Raw genomic sequence first — 20110 nt, 5'->3', positions numbered from 1 at the left:
CAGACACCCTACAAGTCTTCAGTAAAGTCATGAAGAACATAATCCTTTTAAAAGGGAGAAAAAAATATGTGGAAATCGTTGACACAGTGTACATCAGGTTGGTCTCTCAGGATGTAGTGTACAAGTTTTCTAAGATGTTCACAGCTCAGATAGGAACATACTACATGGTAATACCAGACTTATAAACTGATGAATCTGTCATAGAGTAAAAGGTGTACATTTTATTTATGACGTTTTTAATCAAGATAGAACATATTCTTATCAAAAGCTGCTTTAACAAAGAGGAGCACACCAAACCAGCACCAGTGTCTATCTCTCTCAGCTTTATTCAAGATTGTTTTTGGTAAAAAATAAAAGTAAATTTGGCATACAGATACATTCACTCGTCACGGATAAATGTGTTTGCTTGACTGAAATGTCAGTGCAACACTTTCATCAACACTTATCTCTAACCGCAGAGATACTGCCATGGAACTTTTCTCTAACTAGAATCATACATTTCCTATACATTAAAAAAAAACTGAAATCGTGAAATCAAAAGAGAGAACTTAAAAGCCTCCTTAAGGCCCCAAAAAATAAAATCTTTCCTAGATTGTGTTAGAAAAAAACAAACAAACAAAAAGCAGCTCAACTAGCATGCAAGAGCAACATTTGTCAATAAGCCTCAAGAACTTTGTAGGAGGAGAAAGGTTTAACAAAGTGATAGTCCAGGTTGCCGCAGTGGGGGCACTGCTGGACGTTGCTGTACTCGGAGAAATACTGCATCCCGACTCGAACGTCCACCACCGGTTTCCCGCAGTGCTTACAGTTGAGACGGGCCTGAGGACATACAGGACACAGGTCAGCAAACAAGAGGCTGGAAAGAGGCAAGATATCAGCATGGAGGTTCACTCGTGACTCCCTGGGATCTAAGTGTGACAAAATCATGTTAATTCAAGGGTCCAAGCAGCTTTAAATGGGTCTTTAGATGCAAAAAGTGACGGTGAAACTAGATAACAGACTGGATGCACTTTTACTACTATAATACAATCACTATTTTTAGACTAGCGTAGGTTATCTAGCTATTAGGCTCTTCTTCCATGGAACCAGCTTCCAGTGGATTCAGGAGACAAACACCTTTTTGATAAAGCTTATAGTTAGGACAGGCTCAAACCGGCTGCTAGGGGACTTTCCATGATGCAATGGGCATTTCTCTTCCCCATGTGTTTACATGCCACTATTTCATGACATTAACGTCAGTCTACTCTCTCCTGTAGTTTGTGTTTTGTATTTTGTCATTCACGGTCTCTCTACGCTCCTGTTTTTCACCTTTTTATTTCGCCTCATGCTCCAATAGTTTGCAGCGGATGGCTGTAGCTCCCTGATCTTGGTTCTGCGGCAGGGTTCTTTCTGTTAAAAAGGGAGTTTTTCGTTTCCTATGTTGCCAAGTTCTTGGTTGTAGGAGATCGTCCAACTTTTGGGGTTTAAAATTGCCTTAACATTTCTAGAGCCTTGGGATAGCTGTTGCTATGAATTGGTAACAAATTAAGTAACAAATTAAGCGCTACAATTAGCAAACAAATGCTGTGGTTTTTTTGCTATTTGGTAGATACTTTGTAGATGCAGGTAATGCAATAAAAATATTATATGCCATATTCCAAATTATGCAAACATCCAGTTTGTCGTTTTCAGTTAAACTTGTGGATGGTATTGTGTCTCAGGGCTCTTTGGATCACTGATATGAATCTCAGACAGCTTTCATAATTAGGTTGCCAGGCAAGCTCAATTAAAGGAAAACTAGCTAAAAAAGATGTTCCAAATTATTAAGCATACCACAGGTTCCATGCAACATGGGAAAAAAGGATTTCTCTGCTGCAGAAAAGTGTCAAATAGTAGAATGCCTTGGACAAGGTATGAATACATTCAATACGACACAAAAACTTAAGCGATTATTGTACTGTGAAAAACTTTGTGGCTGATTCACAGCACAGACGGGTTAATGAGGAAGGTTTCTGCCAGAGAAATTCATCAGATTAAGAGAGCAGCTGTTAAAATGCCATCTCCCACAAGCAGAAATACATCAAGATTCATTTTCAAACAGTCTTCCAAACTAATGGATGTCGTGCAACCCTGGGTTAAGGTTAGGAATCATGGGGAGAGAGCTGGTAGCCCCCTTTAGGATGCCCAAAGGTGTGAAAATGACCTCTGCAAAATACTGGTATGTAGAGTTTCTTCCTATCTTCATGCATGACAATGCACCATCTCATCCTGCAACGAATACCTCTGTGGCACTGGCTGCTCTGGGCATAAAAGGAGAGAAATTCATGCTGTGGCCCCCATCCTCCCCTGACCTCAACCCTATTGAGAACCTCTGGACCATCCTCAAGCAAAAGATCTATGAGGGTGGGAGGTAGTTCACATCAAAACAGCAGCTGTGGGAGGCTATTCTGACATCTTGCAAAGAAATTCAAGCAGGAACTCTCCAAAAACTCACAAGTTCAATGGATGCAGGACTTGTGAAGGTTATATCAAAAAAGGACTTTTGTTTTTGATAGAAATAGCTTTTGGTTTTTAGTAAATGTGACCTCCTAATACTGCAAATTCAACAAATGACCATTTTCAGTTCTTTACAACCAATAAAATTTTTTGAAACTCTATTGTGCATAATAGTTTAGAACAGTGTTTTTTAAGGTTTGTTTTATTTCTGCAAAAACATGGTTATCATTGGGAGGTATGTTCAATAAAATTTGAATTTGCAAAGCCAAAAACAATCCATTTCCACTAAAAAGCAGGTAAGCGGAGCTTCTATTGAGATTATTTAACCCCAGAAAGGAAGATTTAATAATCCAATTTCAAGTCAGACAAACAAAACTTTATATTAACAACGTGGAGTCAGTAGTTCAGAAAATGAGTTATACGTTGTCTGACTTTTTAAATTGGTATTGAATCATTTAACTTTTGTCAGATCGGTGCTAACAGTTATTTTGGTGTCCATGAGCAAATGTTGGCATCTGCAAGTAACATGGTCACAGCTTTGTAGGAGCTGCAGCTGTTTAATCTCTAGATTTGGTTTAGAGCTTTTTTAATTAACTTTTTGGCTCAAAGTGGCAGAGGAGAAAGCTGTAAACACAACACTGAATTGCTATCACCTCATAAATTGATAACTTTAGCAAACACCTGCTTACACACCCAGCAGAGATAAAGCATCATGTCACTGTACCTATTTGTTGTCAGAAATTACTAATACGGGGAAGGTCTTTGGTTTTTGCTCTTATCGCTTTTGTCTGTCATATTACTCTTCTTCTTCTTTTCTATTTATTTCAGTAGCATGCTCTTCTATGCCCCTCAGTGTTTCTACCTGGCAACACGGTGAAGCAGCCAGTATGTCGTAGGTATACATGGTGCCCAGCTGGTGCCAGCTCCCATCCCAGCGTGACTTGCACTTGATGCAGACAATCTTGTGGACGCCCTCTAGACAGTCCACACAGATGGCGTAGAGGTGCATCAGCCGGCCTGTTGAAAGAACCAAAAGGAATAATTAATCATACATAAAAAAATAAAATAAAACAATAAGCCTCCTCAAAAGTCCACTGTCACATCCCTGCAGTATATACAGACCTTTACGTTGCTTCATGAATATTATTCTTTTTCTTGCTCTGGTGTTTTTCCACTCCACTGCATTATACAGAGTCATTTTATTATCGCCGCCAAGGAGGCTTTTTTGTTTTTTGCAGCATTTGTGATATGATGATAGCTCAAAAAGTTTTCAATTAATTAAAAAAAAAAACCTTTGGACTGGTGTAGAGTGGGGTCATGTTAACAATACATTCAAATTTTACTTCCATCCACTGAGGTCTTCAGGGTTAACTTAATGATTTATTGGTGAAAATTTGTCAAAAAATCAGAAGTGTATTGTCAACATATAAAAAAGTACCATAAAAAGAGTTCTAATATAATGTTACATTTGACCTCTGACCTCTTCTTCAAGGTCAGTGGATTGTTCTGAAGGCCAAAGGAATAATAATGCTGCACAAAGCTATTTAAAACAATTTTTTACTTTTATTGTTTGTACTGACGATATAAAGGCATATACTGTAGGGGATGATATATGGGGATTCTAATTATTGTGTTATTTTGGACTTCATAAAATGTCTTGTATCTATACAAGACTATACTTGTAATGGCAAACATTTAGAAAATCATACTGGCATAGATTTTAAATATCACATTATAGTTTTCATCCAAATGTCATGTCACATTTGACCTCTGACCTGACTTTTATGTTTGACATCTTCCTTCCTCTTAAAATGACCCCAAAAATTGTTGCATCTTAAAGTCAGTAAGTTAGAAACATAATGTAGAAATATAATATTATATATTGAGCTCAAGTTATTCGCTTAACATTTACAAATCAATATCCATTACCTACTCCTACATAATGTTTGCGTACTCAAAGTAAACACCTGTCACTCTGCCCTTATGTCATTTTTACTGCACTATTCCCTTAAAGGTAAATACAGCCCAGAGAGTGAGCTGTCTTAGTGGAGGCTTGAACTCTCTGAGTGCTTCTTCTTCATGTTTTTGCCACACAGTTCAAGCCTGAGTTATGATTATGTTTTCTGGGGGGTTCTTACTTACTTCTTCTGTTTTAGCTCAAATATAGAAAAGTATCATGGCTTGTATAATTTAACTGAACTCTTTTTTTTTTCACATCTGTTGGACAGAAATTAAGCTACTCCTTCACCAACATTTAAATTCTGCCTGACAAAAAGCAGCAAAAATGGAATAAATAAGCCTTTCATACTGATGCATATCAAGGACATACATATCAAAGCTTGGAGGCCAGCACATCAAAGAAGCTTCACGCTGATTTACATTCATGTAGGACTGTGCAGAAGCCAGCAGAAAACCTTTCATGTGTATTCACACAGTGAATATTGGGCTTACTGATGGATCAATTTCTCTTTATATAAGGAAAACACAGTTTGAAAACACTTTAAAGGAGCAGGAATGTATAATTGAGCATCATGATGCACTAATAATTTATTTATAACCACTGAGAATATACATTTTTCATGATTAGCGGCAGTCCTGTTGTCGTACTCTGCGGTAGTCTTAACAAGGCGGTGACCCTGAGCTCTCAGTGCGCTGCCAATTAGGAAAACATGCAAATACACAAAAACAAATGAAGAACTTATTCTCATGAGTTTGAAAACGTAGTACACAACAAGATGATTCACAGATCAGTTTCATTTCCTTTAAAGGTTTAAATATCTTTTTTTACTCTAAATAGTCTGATTGCGTGATGTATTACGACTTTATTACATTTGTTTGCTCACTTTTGAGTTTGACTGCCCAAGTCAGAAGCTTAATCACAATAAGGTCTGTGTAAACTTAAAGGTTTCATTCAATTTGCACCACTAAATAAAAATCTGATAGAAAATGGGTGAGGTTAGAAGCCTCTGTTATACATTTTTCCCTATTCTCCCTGCCCCATGTACAATACACAGGCTGTATATCCTCACCAAATCTGATGTCATTCCCCCCTTTCTCAACTCTCCTGGCGCTATACATTAAAGGCAAAATAAGCTGATGAAACAAATCTTGCGAGGTCCTCTACTTCCGCTATTTTAATCTTCTGTCTATCTTCTAGCCAGGCATTGTAAATACACTTGATTAATTGATGGTTAGCAACTGTGACGACCACTGAAAAAGCAGAAGTTCTGACAGATTGCTGTTCAAAATCAGACCGCTCAATGCTGAGCGAAATTTCAGAAAACTCAAATAATACATCTCAGACTCTTACATGCATGAATATTTACCTCCACAAATTAAGCACAGGCCTCATTCCATGCAGTTAAAACCATGTCTGACCTTGAAGGTGGCACGGCACATCGTACTCAATCTCATCATGGCGTGAAGGGCTGAGGAACAGCGTCCCATCCACCAAAGGAAACTGCTCAAATACAGGCAGCGCCCGGTGGCACAGTGCACAGTTGACCACGTTTCTCTGGCTCGCACTGAGAGCTGACAGGATGAACCTACAGGGTGGCGACACAGTAAGAAGAACCATCATCAAATCACTTGCACTGAAAGTTCAGGCAGTTCTTCTATGTAGGATATCAGCAGAAATGATTGTGGCACTGCATCTCGTGACCTAAATCAACAATCATTTCTTTGTTTTAATCAGTGCATGCAGTCAAAATTCTGCTAAAAACAGTGATAAGCCACTCTGTTTACAGGAGGTACAGAATTATAATAGAGGAAGCATGTATGAGGAAAGAAAACCATATCATAGATCCATTTTAAGAAGCTTTTTTTTCTGAATATGAACGATGAACTGTGCAAAAGTCTCTGGCCACCGCTCGTTTCTTTATATTTTGTTAGGAAGATTGGAAATACACACAGTGATTTAGTGAAAGATGTGCAAACATAAATATGTATTTCAACAGTTTGTACAATTCTATCAAGCTGTCGCCAATCAGACACTTTCAGGATGATGGATCCAGATGGTAGATCAAAATCTGATACAACTATTCAGCATTTATATTTCCATCGCTTTTAACAAGATCCTCACCACCACTTGGTTTTTCCAGATGGCTGTAGACACAGTGTTTCACCTTCGTCCTGACATCTTCAGTGCATACAAATTCAAATTTGTATTCATCACTCTTGTGAAGTACCTCAGCCTTCTCTGTGTTTTCCTTCCCTAAGAATGGCTTCTTGACAGCCACCATTCCTTTGAGATCATTTCAGATATCCACGTTTTTAGGCCTGTCACTTCTTTTTTTGACCTCATCTTGTCCATTTTCCTCAATATTTTTAGGCACACACTTCACACCATGCTGTGATATGCCAGGTTTTCAGCTAATAGCTGTTTGTTGTACAAAAGTAATACTTTATGCCTATCAAGCTGCGCTATCTTAGAATTTTTTTATAGATTCAAATAAATAAATTGGAACAAATCATGCATTTTTGTGACAGTCTGCTAGTAACAAAGATATAATTTAAAAATTTTGTGTTTCTTAAATCGTCTATTGTGTGTAGACACAACTGGGTCACTGGGCTAGATGCCTATTTTAAATTTGAACAAGTCATAGTTCAGTATTAAGCTTAATGAACAAACAAACAAAAGCCTTTCTCTGAAAAAGATTAGGTCTTATCTAAGGATAAGAGGTGGTTTAAGACTTTTGCACAGTACTGCATGTAAATGTATACATGAATGAGTGCTGTGCAAATGCTGTAATTATATTGCAACTTTAACCGCTGTGTGGTTATATGATGTTATAACTGCAAAATGCTGCAGTTACAATATATTAAAACCACATGTGCCACAAGCAGCTGTGAATGTGACGACCTGCTCTGTGTGCAGCCTGCTCGTTCTTTACCTGTACTAAGCACATGAATATAGGACCTGGCCTGTCTGACAGTGAATCACGTGCATTGCATGGGCACATCTGGTAGGTTTAAAAGTTCTGAGTTTTATTTAGCATTTTGATTAAAAAATATGTTTAAAGTTTCAAGATTTGCATGCAAAATAAACATTTCAGATTGATCACTTTCACCATGTGTTCACTGTGTCGCAAGTTTAGTGTTCAAGAAATGTTGCAAGAAATAGATTTGTTATATTATTTCCCAAAAGCCCTACCTGCGCAGCTCCTCTCCCTGGCCTGCCTGGGCATCATCTTCCATGCGGACGTGGTAGGTGTTGAGCTTGTGGCGCGGGATGTGGGTGAGGAGTTCCGAGAGGTCCAGCCTCCTCAGGAACTGCACCGGGTGAGGGTGGCTACCATCACCCACACTGCCAGAGGTGAGCCGGTGATGAAGCGGGAGGGTAAAGGATAGCTGTAGCGGCAGGACAGACCCTGCATCTAAGTGAGGAGCACCAGCTGCACCGCCAGAGGCTCCCAGGGAGCAGCCTCCGCTCCGACCGAGAGATCCCCCAACCAACAGGTGTTTCCTCTGTGCGTCCATGTGGACGGCTGATTTGAAGAACTCTCCCAGCTGACGGGAACCCCGCATACCTGTTCCCCCACCTCCCGATCCGAGAGCAGCAGTGGGGGAGAAGGTGAAGCCAGTAGGAGGAGACTGTCCCGGGGAGTCACATGGAGATTTCTGAGGAGGCCCAAAAGGTAAAGGCCCTCCTATTGCATATCCCCCTCCTCCTGCTGCTCCACCTCTCTCTGTGGAGTTCTGTCGATCAACTGATTGTCTACGAGGCATCTCCTGACTAGAGGCCCTATTAGCTAGTTTGGCTCCTCCTACAGCCCCTCCAAGTGGTTTGCTTTTCTTGGGCTCTTCAAAAAACCCATCCCCGGACCCTGAAGCCCCTCCGCTGGCTCCAGTCCTGCCTGAGCTCCTTTCCGACGATTTCTTCTTACGCTCATCCTGCATGCGTTTCACCTGGTACCAGTCGGTGTCCTTCTTCAGGTGACCCTGGCCACAGCGGCAGGAGCAGAACCTGAAGGCTAGGTCGTAGCCTTTCTTGGTCCACATGTTTTGTCGGCATTGCTTCTCATTCCAGGACCGCGCACGGCCGATGCAGTTGAACTGGACAAGGATGGAGCTCTCCCACTCGTAGAAACACTGTAGATGCATCCAGTTGCCATAAGGGCAGAGCTCGCTGTTGCAAACAACCCTCTGGCAGTCGTCCTTCTCCAGATCAATGGCACGGCTCAGGCTGCAGCCGAGAGGGGTTGCACACTGGGCCTCTGAATGAACAGAGAGAAGAGAGGAGGGAAAAGAATTTATTTATAACTCAAATTCATAAAAAGTTTAAAAGCTGTGTACAATGTAGATGAAACCAGACCGCAATGATTTGTAAATCTCATAAACCCATATCTTATTCACAACAAAGCATACAAAACATATTGAAGGTTTAAATTGAGACAACAAAAGGTGGGGAAAGTACCAAAGAGAAACCCCTGGAGGAACACAACAGGACAGTAACAAGACTGGGTATAAAAAGAGCATCTTTGAGAGTTTCTCAGAAGTAAAAGATGGACAGATGTTCACCACTCTGCAAATAAGTGTGTCTACTGTGTCTGGAACAATTTCAGAATGTTCCTCAACATAAAACTGTGACAAGTGTGAACATCTCATAATGTACAGTACTGAGTATTTTCAAAAGATACAGAGAATTTGTAGAAATCTGTGTGTGGAAGAGACGAGGCTGAAAATCAATATTTGATGACCGTAATCTTTGCTAAAAACAACCATGTTTCTGCATTGGCTCAGGAACTACCCCAGAAATCATTATTCAGGGATACAGTTCATCATGCCATCCACAAATGCAGGTTTAACCTCTATTTTGCAAAGAAAGAAGCCAAATGTGAACATCTTTTTTTGCTCATTTTGAGGGTCACCGCACCGGATCATCTTCCTCCAGCTCCCCTTTTCTCAAGCATCTTCTTCTATCACACCAACCTTCTGCATGTCCTCCTTCGCTACATCAATTAATCCTCCTATTTTTCTCCTACCTGGCAGCTCCACATTCAACATCCTTTGTCCAGTATGCTCACTATCCCTCTTCTGCAAACCATCTCAGGCTCGCCTCTCAAGCCAATCTTCAAATGTTATTTTGAAGATTGATATATGACGACATTGATCTACGCCTATCAGATATTTGACAACAAATGTAACCTAGCCAATCAAAATTAGGGTGACTTTGCTCTTTTCAGTCTACAGCCTATTTTATTTCTTTAACTCTTCTAATAAACCTCAAGTACTGCAAACAATAAATCTGTTAATGTAAAATACATAAAATAAAACTAAAATATGAAGATTGGAAATAGCTAAAGTTAAAGATAAATGAATAAAAGTATTAATAAACATTCTGATTTGCTATTTACTGAATTAATATATGTGTAGGCATTATTTATATTATAGAATGTGACATAGTATTTTTGCTCTTTTAATTTCCTCCTTATTTACCTTCACTTTGACTCTCCAGCTTATTCGGTTTTCCATTTAATTTTTCAAATAATTCAATTGTTTTAGTTTGGCACCTTTTGTCCTCCAGAGAAAATTCTAATTACAAGTTAACCATTAAACTACAGCATTGTTTAATCCAGTGGTAACTTTTACTATTCATTTACTGCACAAGAGCCTAAGAAGAAGTCTTCAAATTAAGTAAACAAAACAACAGCAAACCCTAGAAGCTAATTTTACTTTCATAAACTGCACTTATGACGCTTTCAGCTTCTTAAAAGCTTTTTCGGTGTCTCGAATTTTTAGAAACTGAAGAGAGTTGTGGGGTTTTCTTTCGCACAAACTGAATACACCACTTTGGGATTTTTATTATTTTTTTTTATTTTATTTTAATCAACCATTATGTGCAGCTGAAATACTAAAGGCAACAATTTATTCATGTCTTCAGCACAAATGCATTTTGGGTGACATTTTCCCTCCGATTCTCCATCCTAAGCTTCATCGCAAACAGACACAACATGGGGTGAAAATGTTAAACGGGTGCTTTCGGTGTCCTTGCTGCCTCTTCTGCATCTATTTATGAAATTCAAGTAGGCCATCCTGTGAGCAGCTCTATTCACAGGATGCCAATTCTCAAATCTGGATGTGAATCAAACAAAATGTGGCCACACGGTCTCTATGAGAGGAGTAGCTCATGATAATACACTGTGTGTGTGTGTGCGTGTGTGTGTGTGTGGGGGGGTAGTTTCCTCCTTCCTTTTCCGGTACAATTGCAGGGCTTTCTTCTTCTTCTTCTTCTTCACTTTCTAACTCACCACACAGCAGAAAACAATCCACTTTTAGCACCGTGTATCACTCTGGTGTCTACAAGTGTGTTCAGGCTTCAGCATCCGCAGAACAAGAGCTTTGCAGAGATTTTGTAACTTCCAGTTAAAGGCATCTTTCATACCATAAACCTAGTCCTAGACTATAAACTTATTTCAGTGAAGGTCTTCAATGAATTTTCTTTTTTAGTGCAGGAACAGGCTTAATCCACATCTGGGGAAACCTGCTGCAAAAGATAGATGACAGCAAAAAGGTAATTTTTTGTTAAAAGGCCCAAACCCCCTCTTGGAACCGCCTACCTTCTGGTTTTGCAAACATGCACTTTACACTCTGAACTAAAAAAAATAAATAAGTGTAATTACTAACTACCTGTACAGTATATACGTTAAGTTTCTCTGATGAGTTACACGGTAAAAATCCCGATTTGTGCTTTGCTTTCCCTTTTAAAAAAATTAAAGCAGGGCTTTACTTAGTCTTATAACACCATAAGAACAATCTGTTGTCACTGGATGTGTAATGCTGCACTAGCAATACCTGACAGTTAAGATGAGGTTTGCTGTGAAGTGGTTTCCAGTCTCAAGCTTTGTTTAATCTGTACAGTTTGTATGAATGCACGCACCTCCAGCAGCTCCACGTCCGTGTGGACTGCATTTGAACTTGAGTGCGCACACAAGCGGTGAGCTGTCAGTATTACCCTGGAGGAGGAAGGCCACAACCGAAAAACTGTTGTGGACAAGGTGCCCGTCAGGAAAAGACAGCTGAGGCCTGCGAGAGAGCCCGCGATCACTGACGTGCACGTGCAGACAAAGAAATAAAAGAAGGGTCGCGCTGTGTCGTTAACACCTCTTATGGCCACTTTTGACGGCGCTGCGCGTCACATTCACGGGCGATAATCCCTTATATTCCTAGAGGAGTTCCGAGGAGCCGAACTCCATTCATAAATTTCACGATTTCGTATCTCTCCCATCATCCACCTCTGAAGCCAATAACAAACTGCGACCACAATCGACTTAAGAAACACCAACAGCCGCTGTCAAGTTCGCCTTAAATCCGACACATTAAGTAACACCTACTACTTCAGCAATATTTCAACTGCTTTGCCGCCTGCTCGGCATTCGTCCTGTGCCCACACAAACCCCGAATGACCTTTAAAAAATAATAGAAAATCAGTTTCCCAACCACGATTTAAGCGCAGTTGAGCAATAGCTACTCCAACAGCTACAATTATGCAAGGCCTGAAATCGTGCTCGACAAATGTGGCCCATGTTTGCCACTATTCACGGAACCGTAATGCCGCACATTTTAAACGAAGTTTGGGCTTGAGCTGCAAGGAACAAGTGGATGGGGGGGGATCGAGACATTTGCACCGTTGCAGTGAACGTATGTCACAGTCGTGCAGACAGACAGACAGGGCTTCCCCCCTGGCAGGAAGGCAGCATCACCAAACTTCACTACATCTGCGTCCGTTTCCTCTCTTACCACTTGAGCGCTCGCTCCTGGGTGCAGCCGCCGCGGCCGCGCCTCCTGTTACGGCCGCACAGGCTCCATTTTCCTGCTCATCTCCGCTACTGTTCGTGCGTTTGCTTTTCTTTCCCTTGCTGCTCTTCTGGTTGGGCATTTTACAGGATTCGAGTGTCAAGTGTTATTTTCGACCTCTATCAACGGCTCCTGTCAGCGCTGTCTGACATTTCTGTGGACTCCATTTCAGCAGTGGACCCTTGCAGTGCTTTGTTTTTAATGCGGGCTTTTCTCTTTGTGGTGATGCTTTTGGGCCTCTTCTTGCACGGCGGGTTGAATTTAGTGCAGCAGGTCTAAGAAATAAGCTGGTATAACCTTTAGGAGCGAAGGCGTGTCCGTCTCTTGTTTTGATTCCTGCTCTGCTGTTCTCTTCCACCCCCTGACGTCACGGGACCCCGCCCCCTAGTGTTGACCGTCAGCGATTTAGGCTGCGTTTGCGTCCCGTGGGAAAGCTCGGAATTTGCTGCCTCTAAAGGCATGTTTCGGTTTTTAGTCAGGTATCAGATTTATTCCCCATACATAGAAAGTTCACAGAAAGGTCTTAGCAAAACAAAGCCTTAAAAGTTACTTCAACTTCACACCATATGATATTATTATATAATATCTTTCTCTATACTTATTTTACTGTACTGTATTTATTTTTAATTAAAAAAAAATTTAATTTCATTAAGCTATAGTTTTATGTCACATTATATACTATTGCCTTATGTACTCTACCACTTTCTCAAGCCATTTGTTATATACTTGTTATTGTTAATTTAATTTTTTCCCTAATTGTCCTATCATAGCTTACTTAGCCATTATTTATTTTTAAAAACTAAATAAAGAATCTTTTTTTCATATCTTTCTTAAAGGCAAAAGCCTGAATCTGACCATTTCATGGTTATGGTGAATTTCACCAAAATAAGTAAAATAAATAAATAGTTTAAATGTACCATACAGCCCACCTTTCCAGTGTGAAGCCACATGCACAGAAAATAACCCTAAAAACTACAAATTAGCTGCTGTTTCTCAGAATTTGAATGAATTGGTGGGCCAGATTTACATTTGCAAAGAACTATGCTTTAGTTTGACACATGTGGCCGAGTAGTTTAAAAATTAATCAGATTCTTGACTGACTGTGATAGCATTAGTAAATTAATTATGTTATTTCTAAGCTAGGAGAATACGGTAATTTGTTACTTGTCAGTACCTTTGTTATACCTCATTATAAAAGTACTTTTATTTGTCTACAGTGCTGTTATGACAGTGTTCCAGCGTCATCACCCATCCTCAAAATTTCCCCACTTAATGCTTCATTTAAAAAAAATAATTATGCCAATTCGAGATTACAGTTATGGGAAAGTTCATTCTCCAAGTTGCTATTGAAGTGTTCACAACAATAGTAACTATCAGTGCTATCAATAGCATTGTAAATGTATACTTATCTCCATAGATAAGCATAAATGGTGATCATTAAAACACACACACGTTACACAGCCTCTGGTTAACTATTTACATGAAGCGGCAGCCTCAGTTGGCACTAAAGTGAACGATAGAAGAGGATGGGAAGTAATCAGCACCACATACATGTGGGGAAGTATCACTGCCTCATTCAGGATACCTGAATGTGCAGCTTCACAGCAAAACAGTATTCAAGGGTGCAGTAAATGTGTAACTCGCTGAATCTGTATGCCAATATAAGTAATTAAATCAGATAATTTACAACAGGGATGAATGAAAAGATTGATTGAAATGAAGTGAGAATATGTTATCAGCAGGAACCAGACTCCATTCATAAATCAGACAATTTACAGACCTTGCTTGTAGGGTACTGCTCAAAGCTGGTAAAACCTGACTAAAGATGATTTATGAAACAGCAGCCATCATGCTATAATTCAGCTTACAGTCAACACCCCAAGCAACAAATGTTTTCATAATGATGCTAATAAGTTTGCCATTACCACAGTATTCTCACACCACACCATAGTGGCCCATAAACCATTACACAATCTTTTATTACAGTGCTTAGATGAGTATCTTCCTCAGTTTAACATCTAGAGTCATAAAACACACAAGGAAACAAACAACAAAGAAGTTTCAAGGCTTCGCATGTAAAGATTTTATTCCTTGGAATGTATTCCACAGTAACACAAACCTCTTGTAGGAATGTGTTATTGCCAATAGAAAACACAGTAATGACACACTTGAACACATCACACAGGCGTCCCACTTGTTCACAGAAATGGCTCGAGGTATTGGCTCGGCAGTGATCATTACGTTCTCCCTCCTGCCAAACGTTCGCTTGTAATTTGCATTTGTGCTTCGAAAGTCACCCGAAAGTCACGCCTGAGCATCAGCAGGATGGCAAGCAGCACGTTTCTGTGATCAGGTTACAGTTTAGTTTCATTCATAATCGAGCTGGATCCATTTGTGCCATTGATACTGAGAAAGAGAGAAATACACATTTCAAGTCAAGCTTAAACAAATACACCTGAATGTAAAATATTTAGCAAGTCTGACACAACAGCAGTGAACGTGACATGGGTCAAAAAAACTAGCAGACCAGGTGTCGTTTCACAAGGCTGATAACCAGCTTCGCATCACGAGAAGCAGAAAAATGTGACTGATAACATGATGGAGGCCTAATTTTAAAACAGAAAAAAAAGGATATGACTTTATTAAAGAGGTGTCAGCTACAAGATGTTACACATTCAAACAGCTTCAAGATTTTCCAAATGTATGGAGGTCCAAAGTGCTCAAAACGATATTAATTTACATTAAATGACTTAACTAAGATAAATTGTGTTTAAACTTTGTAAACTAAATTTTAGTTTACAAAGGAATTTATCTGTAAAGATTTGCAAATGTAATTTTTCATGGCTGTGTCTTGTCTGTCCATCGACACCACCAGGAAAGAGTGATGCAGTTGTAAAACAAGAACATTGTGAATAATATTTTCCCAAATTTTCAGTCAGAATAAACTCTCTTATTAGTAGAAAGAAGCGGGCTAGCTTACAACCGGATGTGTCTTGCCTTTGCTCCAAATCAAAATGAATAGGAATTACCATTTGATTAATACTCCATGCTGATTTCAAACATCTGTTTTTTGTTTTAAATCAACCATATCAATAGTTATTCAGGAAATTACTTAACTCACAATTTTCTTTTTCTATTAATTTGAACTGCTTTGGGCCTCCATAGTGGGCCAGGAATGGCTGTTGATGATATTTCAGAAAAACTGATAACAAAAATGGCTAAAACAGAATAAATCACCTATAACTGCTGAATTTTGATATAAGAGTGGTCATGCCTGGTCTGCTAAGTTTTGTTTGACCTACAGTACAAAACAGTGCTAAAATTAAAGAAACTAACAAAACTGCAAATGCACCTTTTGTATCTCTAATTTAAGCCGCAGCACGATAGTTAAACAGATTTTGGTTGCTTTGTTTTGGTCCTGAGTCACCTTTAGCATTTGGCACCAATCACCCTGTAATTATACATTAATAAAAACTGCACAAAAAATACATTCGCCATTGCTCATCAGCTATTTCTATGAAAAGGCAATTTTTTGGAGTTTGTTTAGCAGAGAAATTTCACTAATGACTACGTATAAAAAGATGGAATAAAAACGACTTTAGCACATCGCAGTACAAAAAAAAAAGTGGGTTTTTTTGTTGTTTTTTTTTAATGCACTTGAGCTGTCATTTAGTTAGTTTCTATCACGGAGATGTTCTTGAATTTCCAAAAGCCCTGGGCAAATAAGAGGTAGTAGACATGTCTTGTGTAAACAATTACTGGAATGGCCGTTTGGTGGCACAGTTGGAGAGCACACACTACCCTTTGTCTCAGAGCTGGACAAGATTTTAAAGCAGTTACACGCACCAAGTAATGAGGTCGTAACTCCCACTACCAAAGGGAGGATTAGCCTAGTGCAGCTTGGTATCAGTCACAAACAATTAGAGAGAGCAAATGAAAAGTGTACAGTAGTTTGCTAAAGCAGCTAAATCTAGTGAGCATGCTGTCCTGTGGGTCATCTCAGGTTATGATAATAAACTGTAGAGAGGCAAGTGAATGCATTAGCACAAAGTATTATATTCCTGATCTGTGGTCAAAATCACTACTTAATTTGTCACATAGAAAGCAAAAAAAACAAAACAATCCTATGCAGACATGCCAGCTGAGTCTGCCGGTGTACTGTTAGGTCAAATCCGATTGGTTATTGCAGTTCAGTTCAAATACTGAGCCTTGTGAAGGAAAGATCCGCAGCTGCTAGAAGGCTGTCCTATCCCAACACCGGCTTCTCATTCTTGGAGCAGGATGACGTCAACGTTGTCGTGGACGCCCTGCAGAAGCAGCTCCCCCTGGAAATCGATCACCTTCTTCTTCTTGGCGGCCTTCAGGGTGCCCACCAGCGCTTCGAAGATGTTGGCACAACGGTCGTCATTAAACAAGACCCCGAACTTTACGCTACATTTACCGTCAGCGTCTGAAATAAGAGATTTAAATGATCGTTACAGCTTCGGGCAGTCAATTAAAATGACTGTAGCGATTTCAATCTCAATTCAATTTCAAAATAAAATGAAACAACCTAATTTTTTACTCCAATTAAAGTACCAAATCATTTCAATTGATCCCCACAATTACAGACATTCATGCCTATTATGTGTATTTGTAAAATAACTAATGGACACACCTGCATTAACTCAGAGTGGTTTGATCCACTGCCGTGTTTATAGAGGCCACCCTCCACAAACGTGGCAGTGCCACCCTGTTTCCAAAAAACCTTGACACACCCCTGCTGCAAATGGCATAACTCTGAGTTTATTTGTTTCCTGCTTTAGAAGTGGTCAGAACCACAAATCAACACTGGATGACTGCATGATTGTTGTTTATTAAAGCTCATGGGATAATATATCAAAGTACTTCAAGGCAAACCATGTCATTCAGCAATATACAATGACAGTTTTGACTTACTTTTACTGCCGAGTCGCTGGATCTCTTGAACCAGCAAATCAATTTCATGGGAGACGTTCATTGTTGCTGCAGGCGAAACAAAATGCAAATAGTTGCATTAGCTTTAAATCTGACATCACGGTTTTGAGTGCACTAGACATGAAACTAAACAATTAAACCTGTATTGCACAATTCTGACCCAACTTGTCTATTTACTACTGCAGTGCTTTAGATTATTATGGTTGATTTATAACTCTGCTGCCAGGGCGTTTGGCCAGACTACATAAAACTTGGCTGCCTGTCAGCTCCTACATCGATTTTAAAATCTATTTACTTGTTTTTAAAAGCCCCTGATGGTCTTCTTGCTCCAGTATTCATGTCTCACATCCTCAGTGCGTAGGGTGCAGTATGGATGCTACATCCTGTGAGTAGTTCCAAAGTGCACGACAACACAGCTGAGGAGGCAGATTTTTTAACTTTTACACTCTGAGTCACGAAGCAGTCTGTTGTAGAGAAAGAGAGCAGCTGAAGTGTTGAAATCTTTAAACATCTTCAGCCCAGCTTTTGATTGAATATGGTAAACAGACAATTTATTTCTATTTACACTTTCCTCATTTGATCTAATCTGTAGATTTGTTACATTTGATCTACCTTACATTTTTAAATCAATGAGTAGAGCTTATAGATTATTGTGCATTAAAGCACAATGAAGTCTATGCACTGTGATGCATTTTATTTTGTCTAATGTCTTCTATTGTACTTACAGGCCATTTTTTATGTAATTTTAGATCTGTTTTTTTTTCTTTTTACACGTTGAAAGTCTTACCATTACACATTACCGGTACTTACTTTTTGTCTAATAAACATCCGTGTAGCACTGTAAACAGACATACCTGGTGTCATCTGAACAAAATCTGACTGATTTATTGAGTGATCATCCACCAGTAGAGGAATTTTCTGACTTTGGAAAAACAAGGCTAGATTTAACAGCAAGTGCAGTAATTAAAGTTAAAGAGCTGTATTTCGTCAATAAATATGCGCCAAATTTTCCTTTCTTTTTTTTTTACATTTTAGACAAAAGTCTTAACATTTATTCTAATCATGAAATTGGGATTATCAGAAAGGCGTTTTTTCAATTTTGTTCCTTTTTTGAAGGGTGTTTTGGGAGCTGGGGGACTTTCATTAAAAGAAAACAAACTCAAAGTCCAGTAAACCCATAAATAAATGCAATTTAATTATATATATATCAGACACATATAAAGGCACTCGGTATGAGTACAACATATAAAAGGAGGACTGACTGCAGCAATGCAACAAGCTCCAACACGAGCAGGGCGGACTCATCAATGCGGAAGTAAGGGATTAGCGTTCACGGCTAGCCAAACCTGCTAATAAATACTTCTTGCAGTTGATTTATTTCAGAGATGTGCAGACATTCTCAAGTGCTGAATAATATTAGCAGCTCGGCGATGTTTTACGCGACTTCAGGTGCAAAAGAAAAGACTCCTCTGAGTGGCAGATGTGAGCTCGCCGGTATGATTAGCTTCTAACATCCGACAAATCCTCCGCTGAGAGGGGAGCGAGGAGTTATTCAGACCGATGAACGGTTGGAATAAATGATGGAAACCGATGTAACACAAGCGAATATAACACCGACACAAGGATATGAATTTTACCTGATTACTTGGGCTTGTTTTTGCTTGTAATGAGGTGAGGGACGACTTTCTGATGAATCGGCACCGGTGGAAAATGATGCTGCGTTCAGAGTGCGCTCGGAGAACTCCACCCTTTAGAAATGGAACAACAAAGTGGTGTAAAACGAACGGAGTGAATGTGTTTAATATTCAAAAAATAAGAATATTAAACAGAAGCATGAGATCACTAAGTTATCTTAGTAAGAATATGCATGTAAAGATAATGCAGTGTTAGTGTTTATTTATATAGCACATGTGTGAAGCTCTACAATGTCTCCAGGCAATAAAAATAACAGAACAAAAACTTTACAAACACATAAGATAGAAGTTGTCACACCTGTTTTAAGCCTGTTTTTTTAAGTACACACAGCTGTAATTGACCTGTGGGAGCAATTTAAAGATCTGTACCCGATGTCCTGAGATGTCTTTACCTTAGGATCAAAGTATTCTACAACAAAACACAAGACAACAACAACAACAAAAATCCCTTCACAATAGAGCCCAACCAATATTTTGTTTTGGGAGCCAACACTAGTACTTAGGTCGTAAACAAATCCAGTAATGGTTTATATTCTAAATGAGGTAATTATTAACTCTAGTTCAAAAGCTAGTTCCCTTGAGGACACTCCTTGTATGCTGTAAAGTCACGAAATGTATGCTATTCCCCACAAACTGCAGTTTACAATGTGTATAATGTTCCCCCCATAAATCAGAAGTACAGAAGCTCTTGTCCAACAAGCCACAAATTTCAGACATTTCCGCGATTAACTAATAATTACCTACTCGTAGTGGAATGCTGTGAAAATGTGCAACTGTTTTCATTTACTGGCTTAATTTGAGTAGATGTGACAAATTCCCTACAACATATGAAGGCAACACGAGCGCTCATCTGACTTCATCGTGACACGCTGCCGATAGTTTGATGGGCTGTGGCCCATATAAGGTATTGAAGAGGCAGGAGACCGCGTGTTGTCCTACGTTTCGGCCTCTCCAAACTATTTCTTGCGTCTCCAAGAAACACACAGGTGCTCAGCGAACACAAGTCCCATTGCAACACAGAAAGAGCTTGTTAGAATAGTGTGCTGACTCCAAATGCTGTTACTTTTTGTTCTGCACATTGAACTCTATTCTTCTCCACCCCATCCCTATACCTCTTATGCATGCACTGCAAATAACAAAGCAGTGACTCCATCGTCATAGTGTTTAGAACAATGGAAAATATTACATAT

The 20110-nt window shown here is 39.4% G+C and overlaps 2 protein-coding genes across 3 annotated transcripts; both read right to left on the bottom strand.

Moving 5' to 3' along the window:
• Positions 1 to 303: 303 nt before the first annotated feature.
• Positions 304 to 12640, bottom strand: heca (hdc homolog, cell cycle regulator). Of its 2 annotated transcripts, none has more exons than XR_013901704.1 (5): positions 12214 to 12640; positions 7628 to 8690; positions 5802 to 6020; positions 3338 to 3492; positions 304 to 819 (listed from the first exon to the last, which is right to left on the bottom strand). XR_013901704.1 is itself a non-coding variant. In XM_026142889.2 (5 exons), exons 1-5 carry the CDS (start codon positions 12350 to 12352, stop codon positions 655 to 657), a joined length of 1689 nt encoding a protein of 562 aa, XP_025998674.1. In that variant the 5' UTR covers positions 12353 to 12640; the 3' UTR covers positions 304 to 654. The 2 variants fall into 2 exon arrangements, 1 of the variants encoding a protein (XP_025998674.1); XM_026142889.2 differs by having other exon boundaries at positions 5854 to 6020.
• A 1689-nt stretch (positions 12641 to 14329) lies between these two features.
• Positions 14330 to 19713, bottom strand: abracl (ABRA C-terminal like). Its single transcript, XM_026143360.2, has 4 exons — positions 19661 to 19713; positions 18864 to 18974; positions 17209 to 17274; positions 14330 to 16720 (listed from the first exon to the last, which is right to left on the bottom strand). Exons 3-4 carry the CDS (start codon positions 17267 to 17269, stop codon positions 16536 to 16538), a joined length of 246 nt encoding a protein of 81 aa, XP_025999145.1. The 5' UTR covers positions 17270 to 17274; positions 18864 to 18974; positions 19661 to 19713; the 3' UTR covers positions 14330 to 16535.
• Positions 19714 to 20110: the final 397 nt, after the last annotated feature.

This window comes from Astatotilapia calliptera, chromosome 15, assembly GCF_964374335.1.
Source record: "Astatotilapia calliptera chromosome 15, fAstCal68.1, whole genome shotgun sequence".
NCBI classification, from domain to species: Eukaryota; Metazoa; Chordata; class Actinopteri; order Cichliformes; family Cichlidae; genus Astatotilapia; species Astatotilapia calliptera.
Note: the sequence above shows the minus strand (reverse complement) of the source record. Positions and strands in the feature narration are given on the sequence as shown.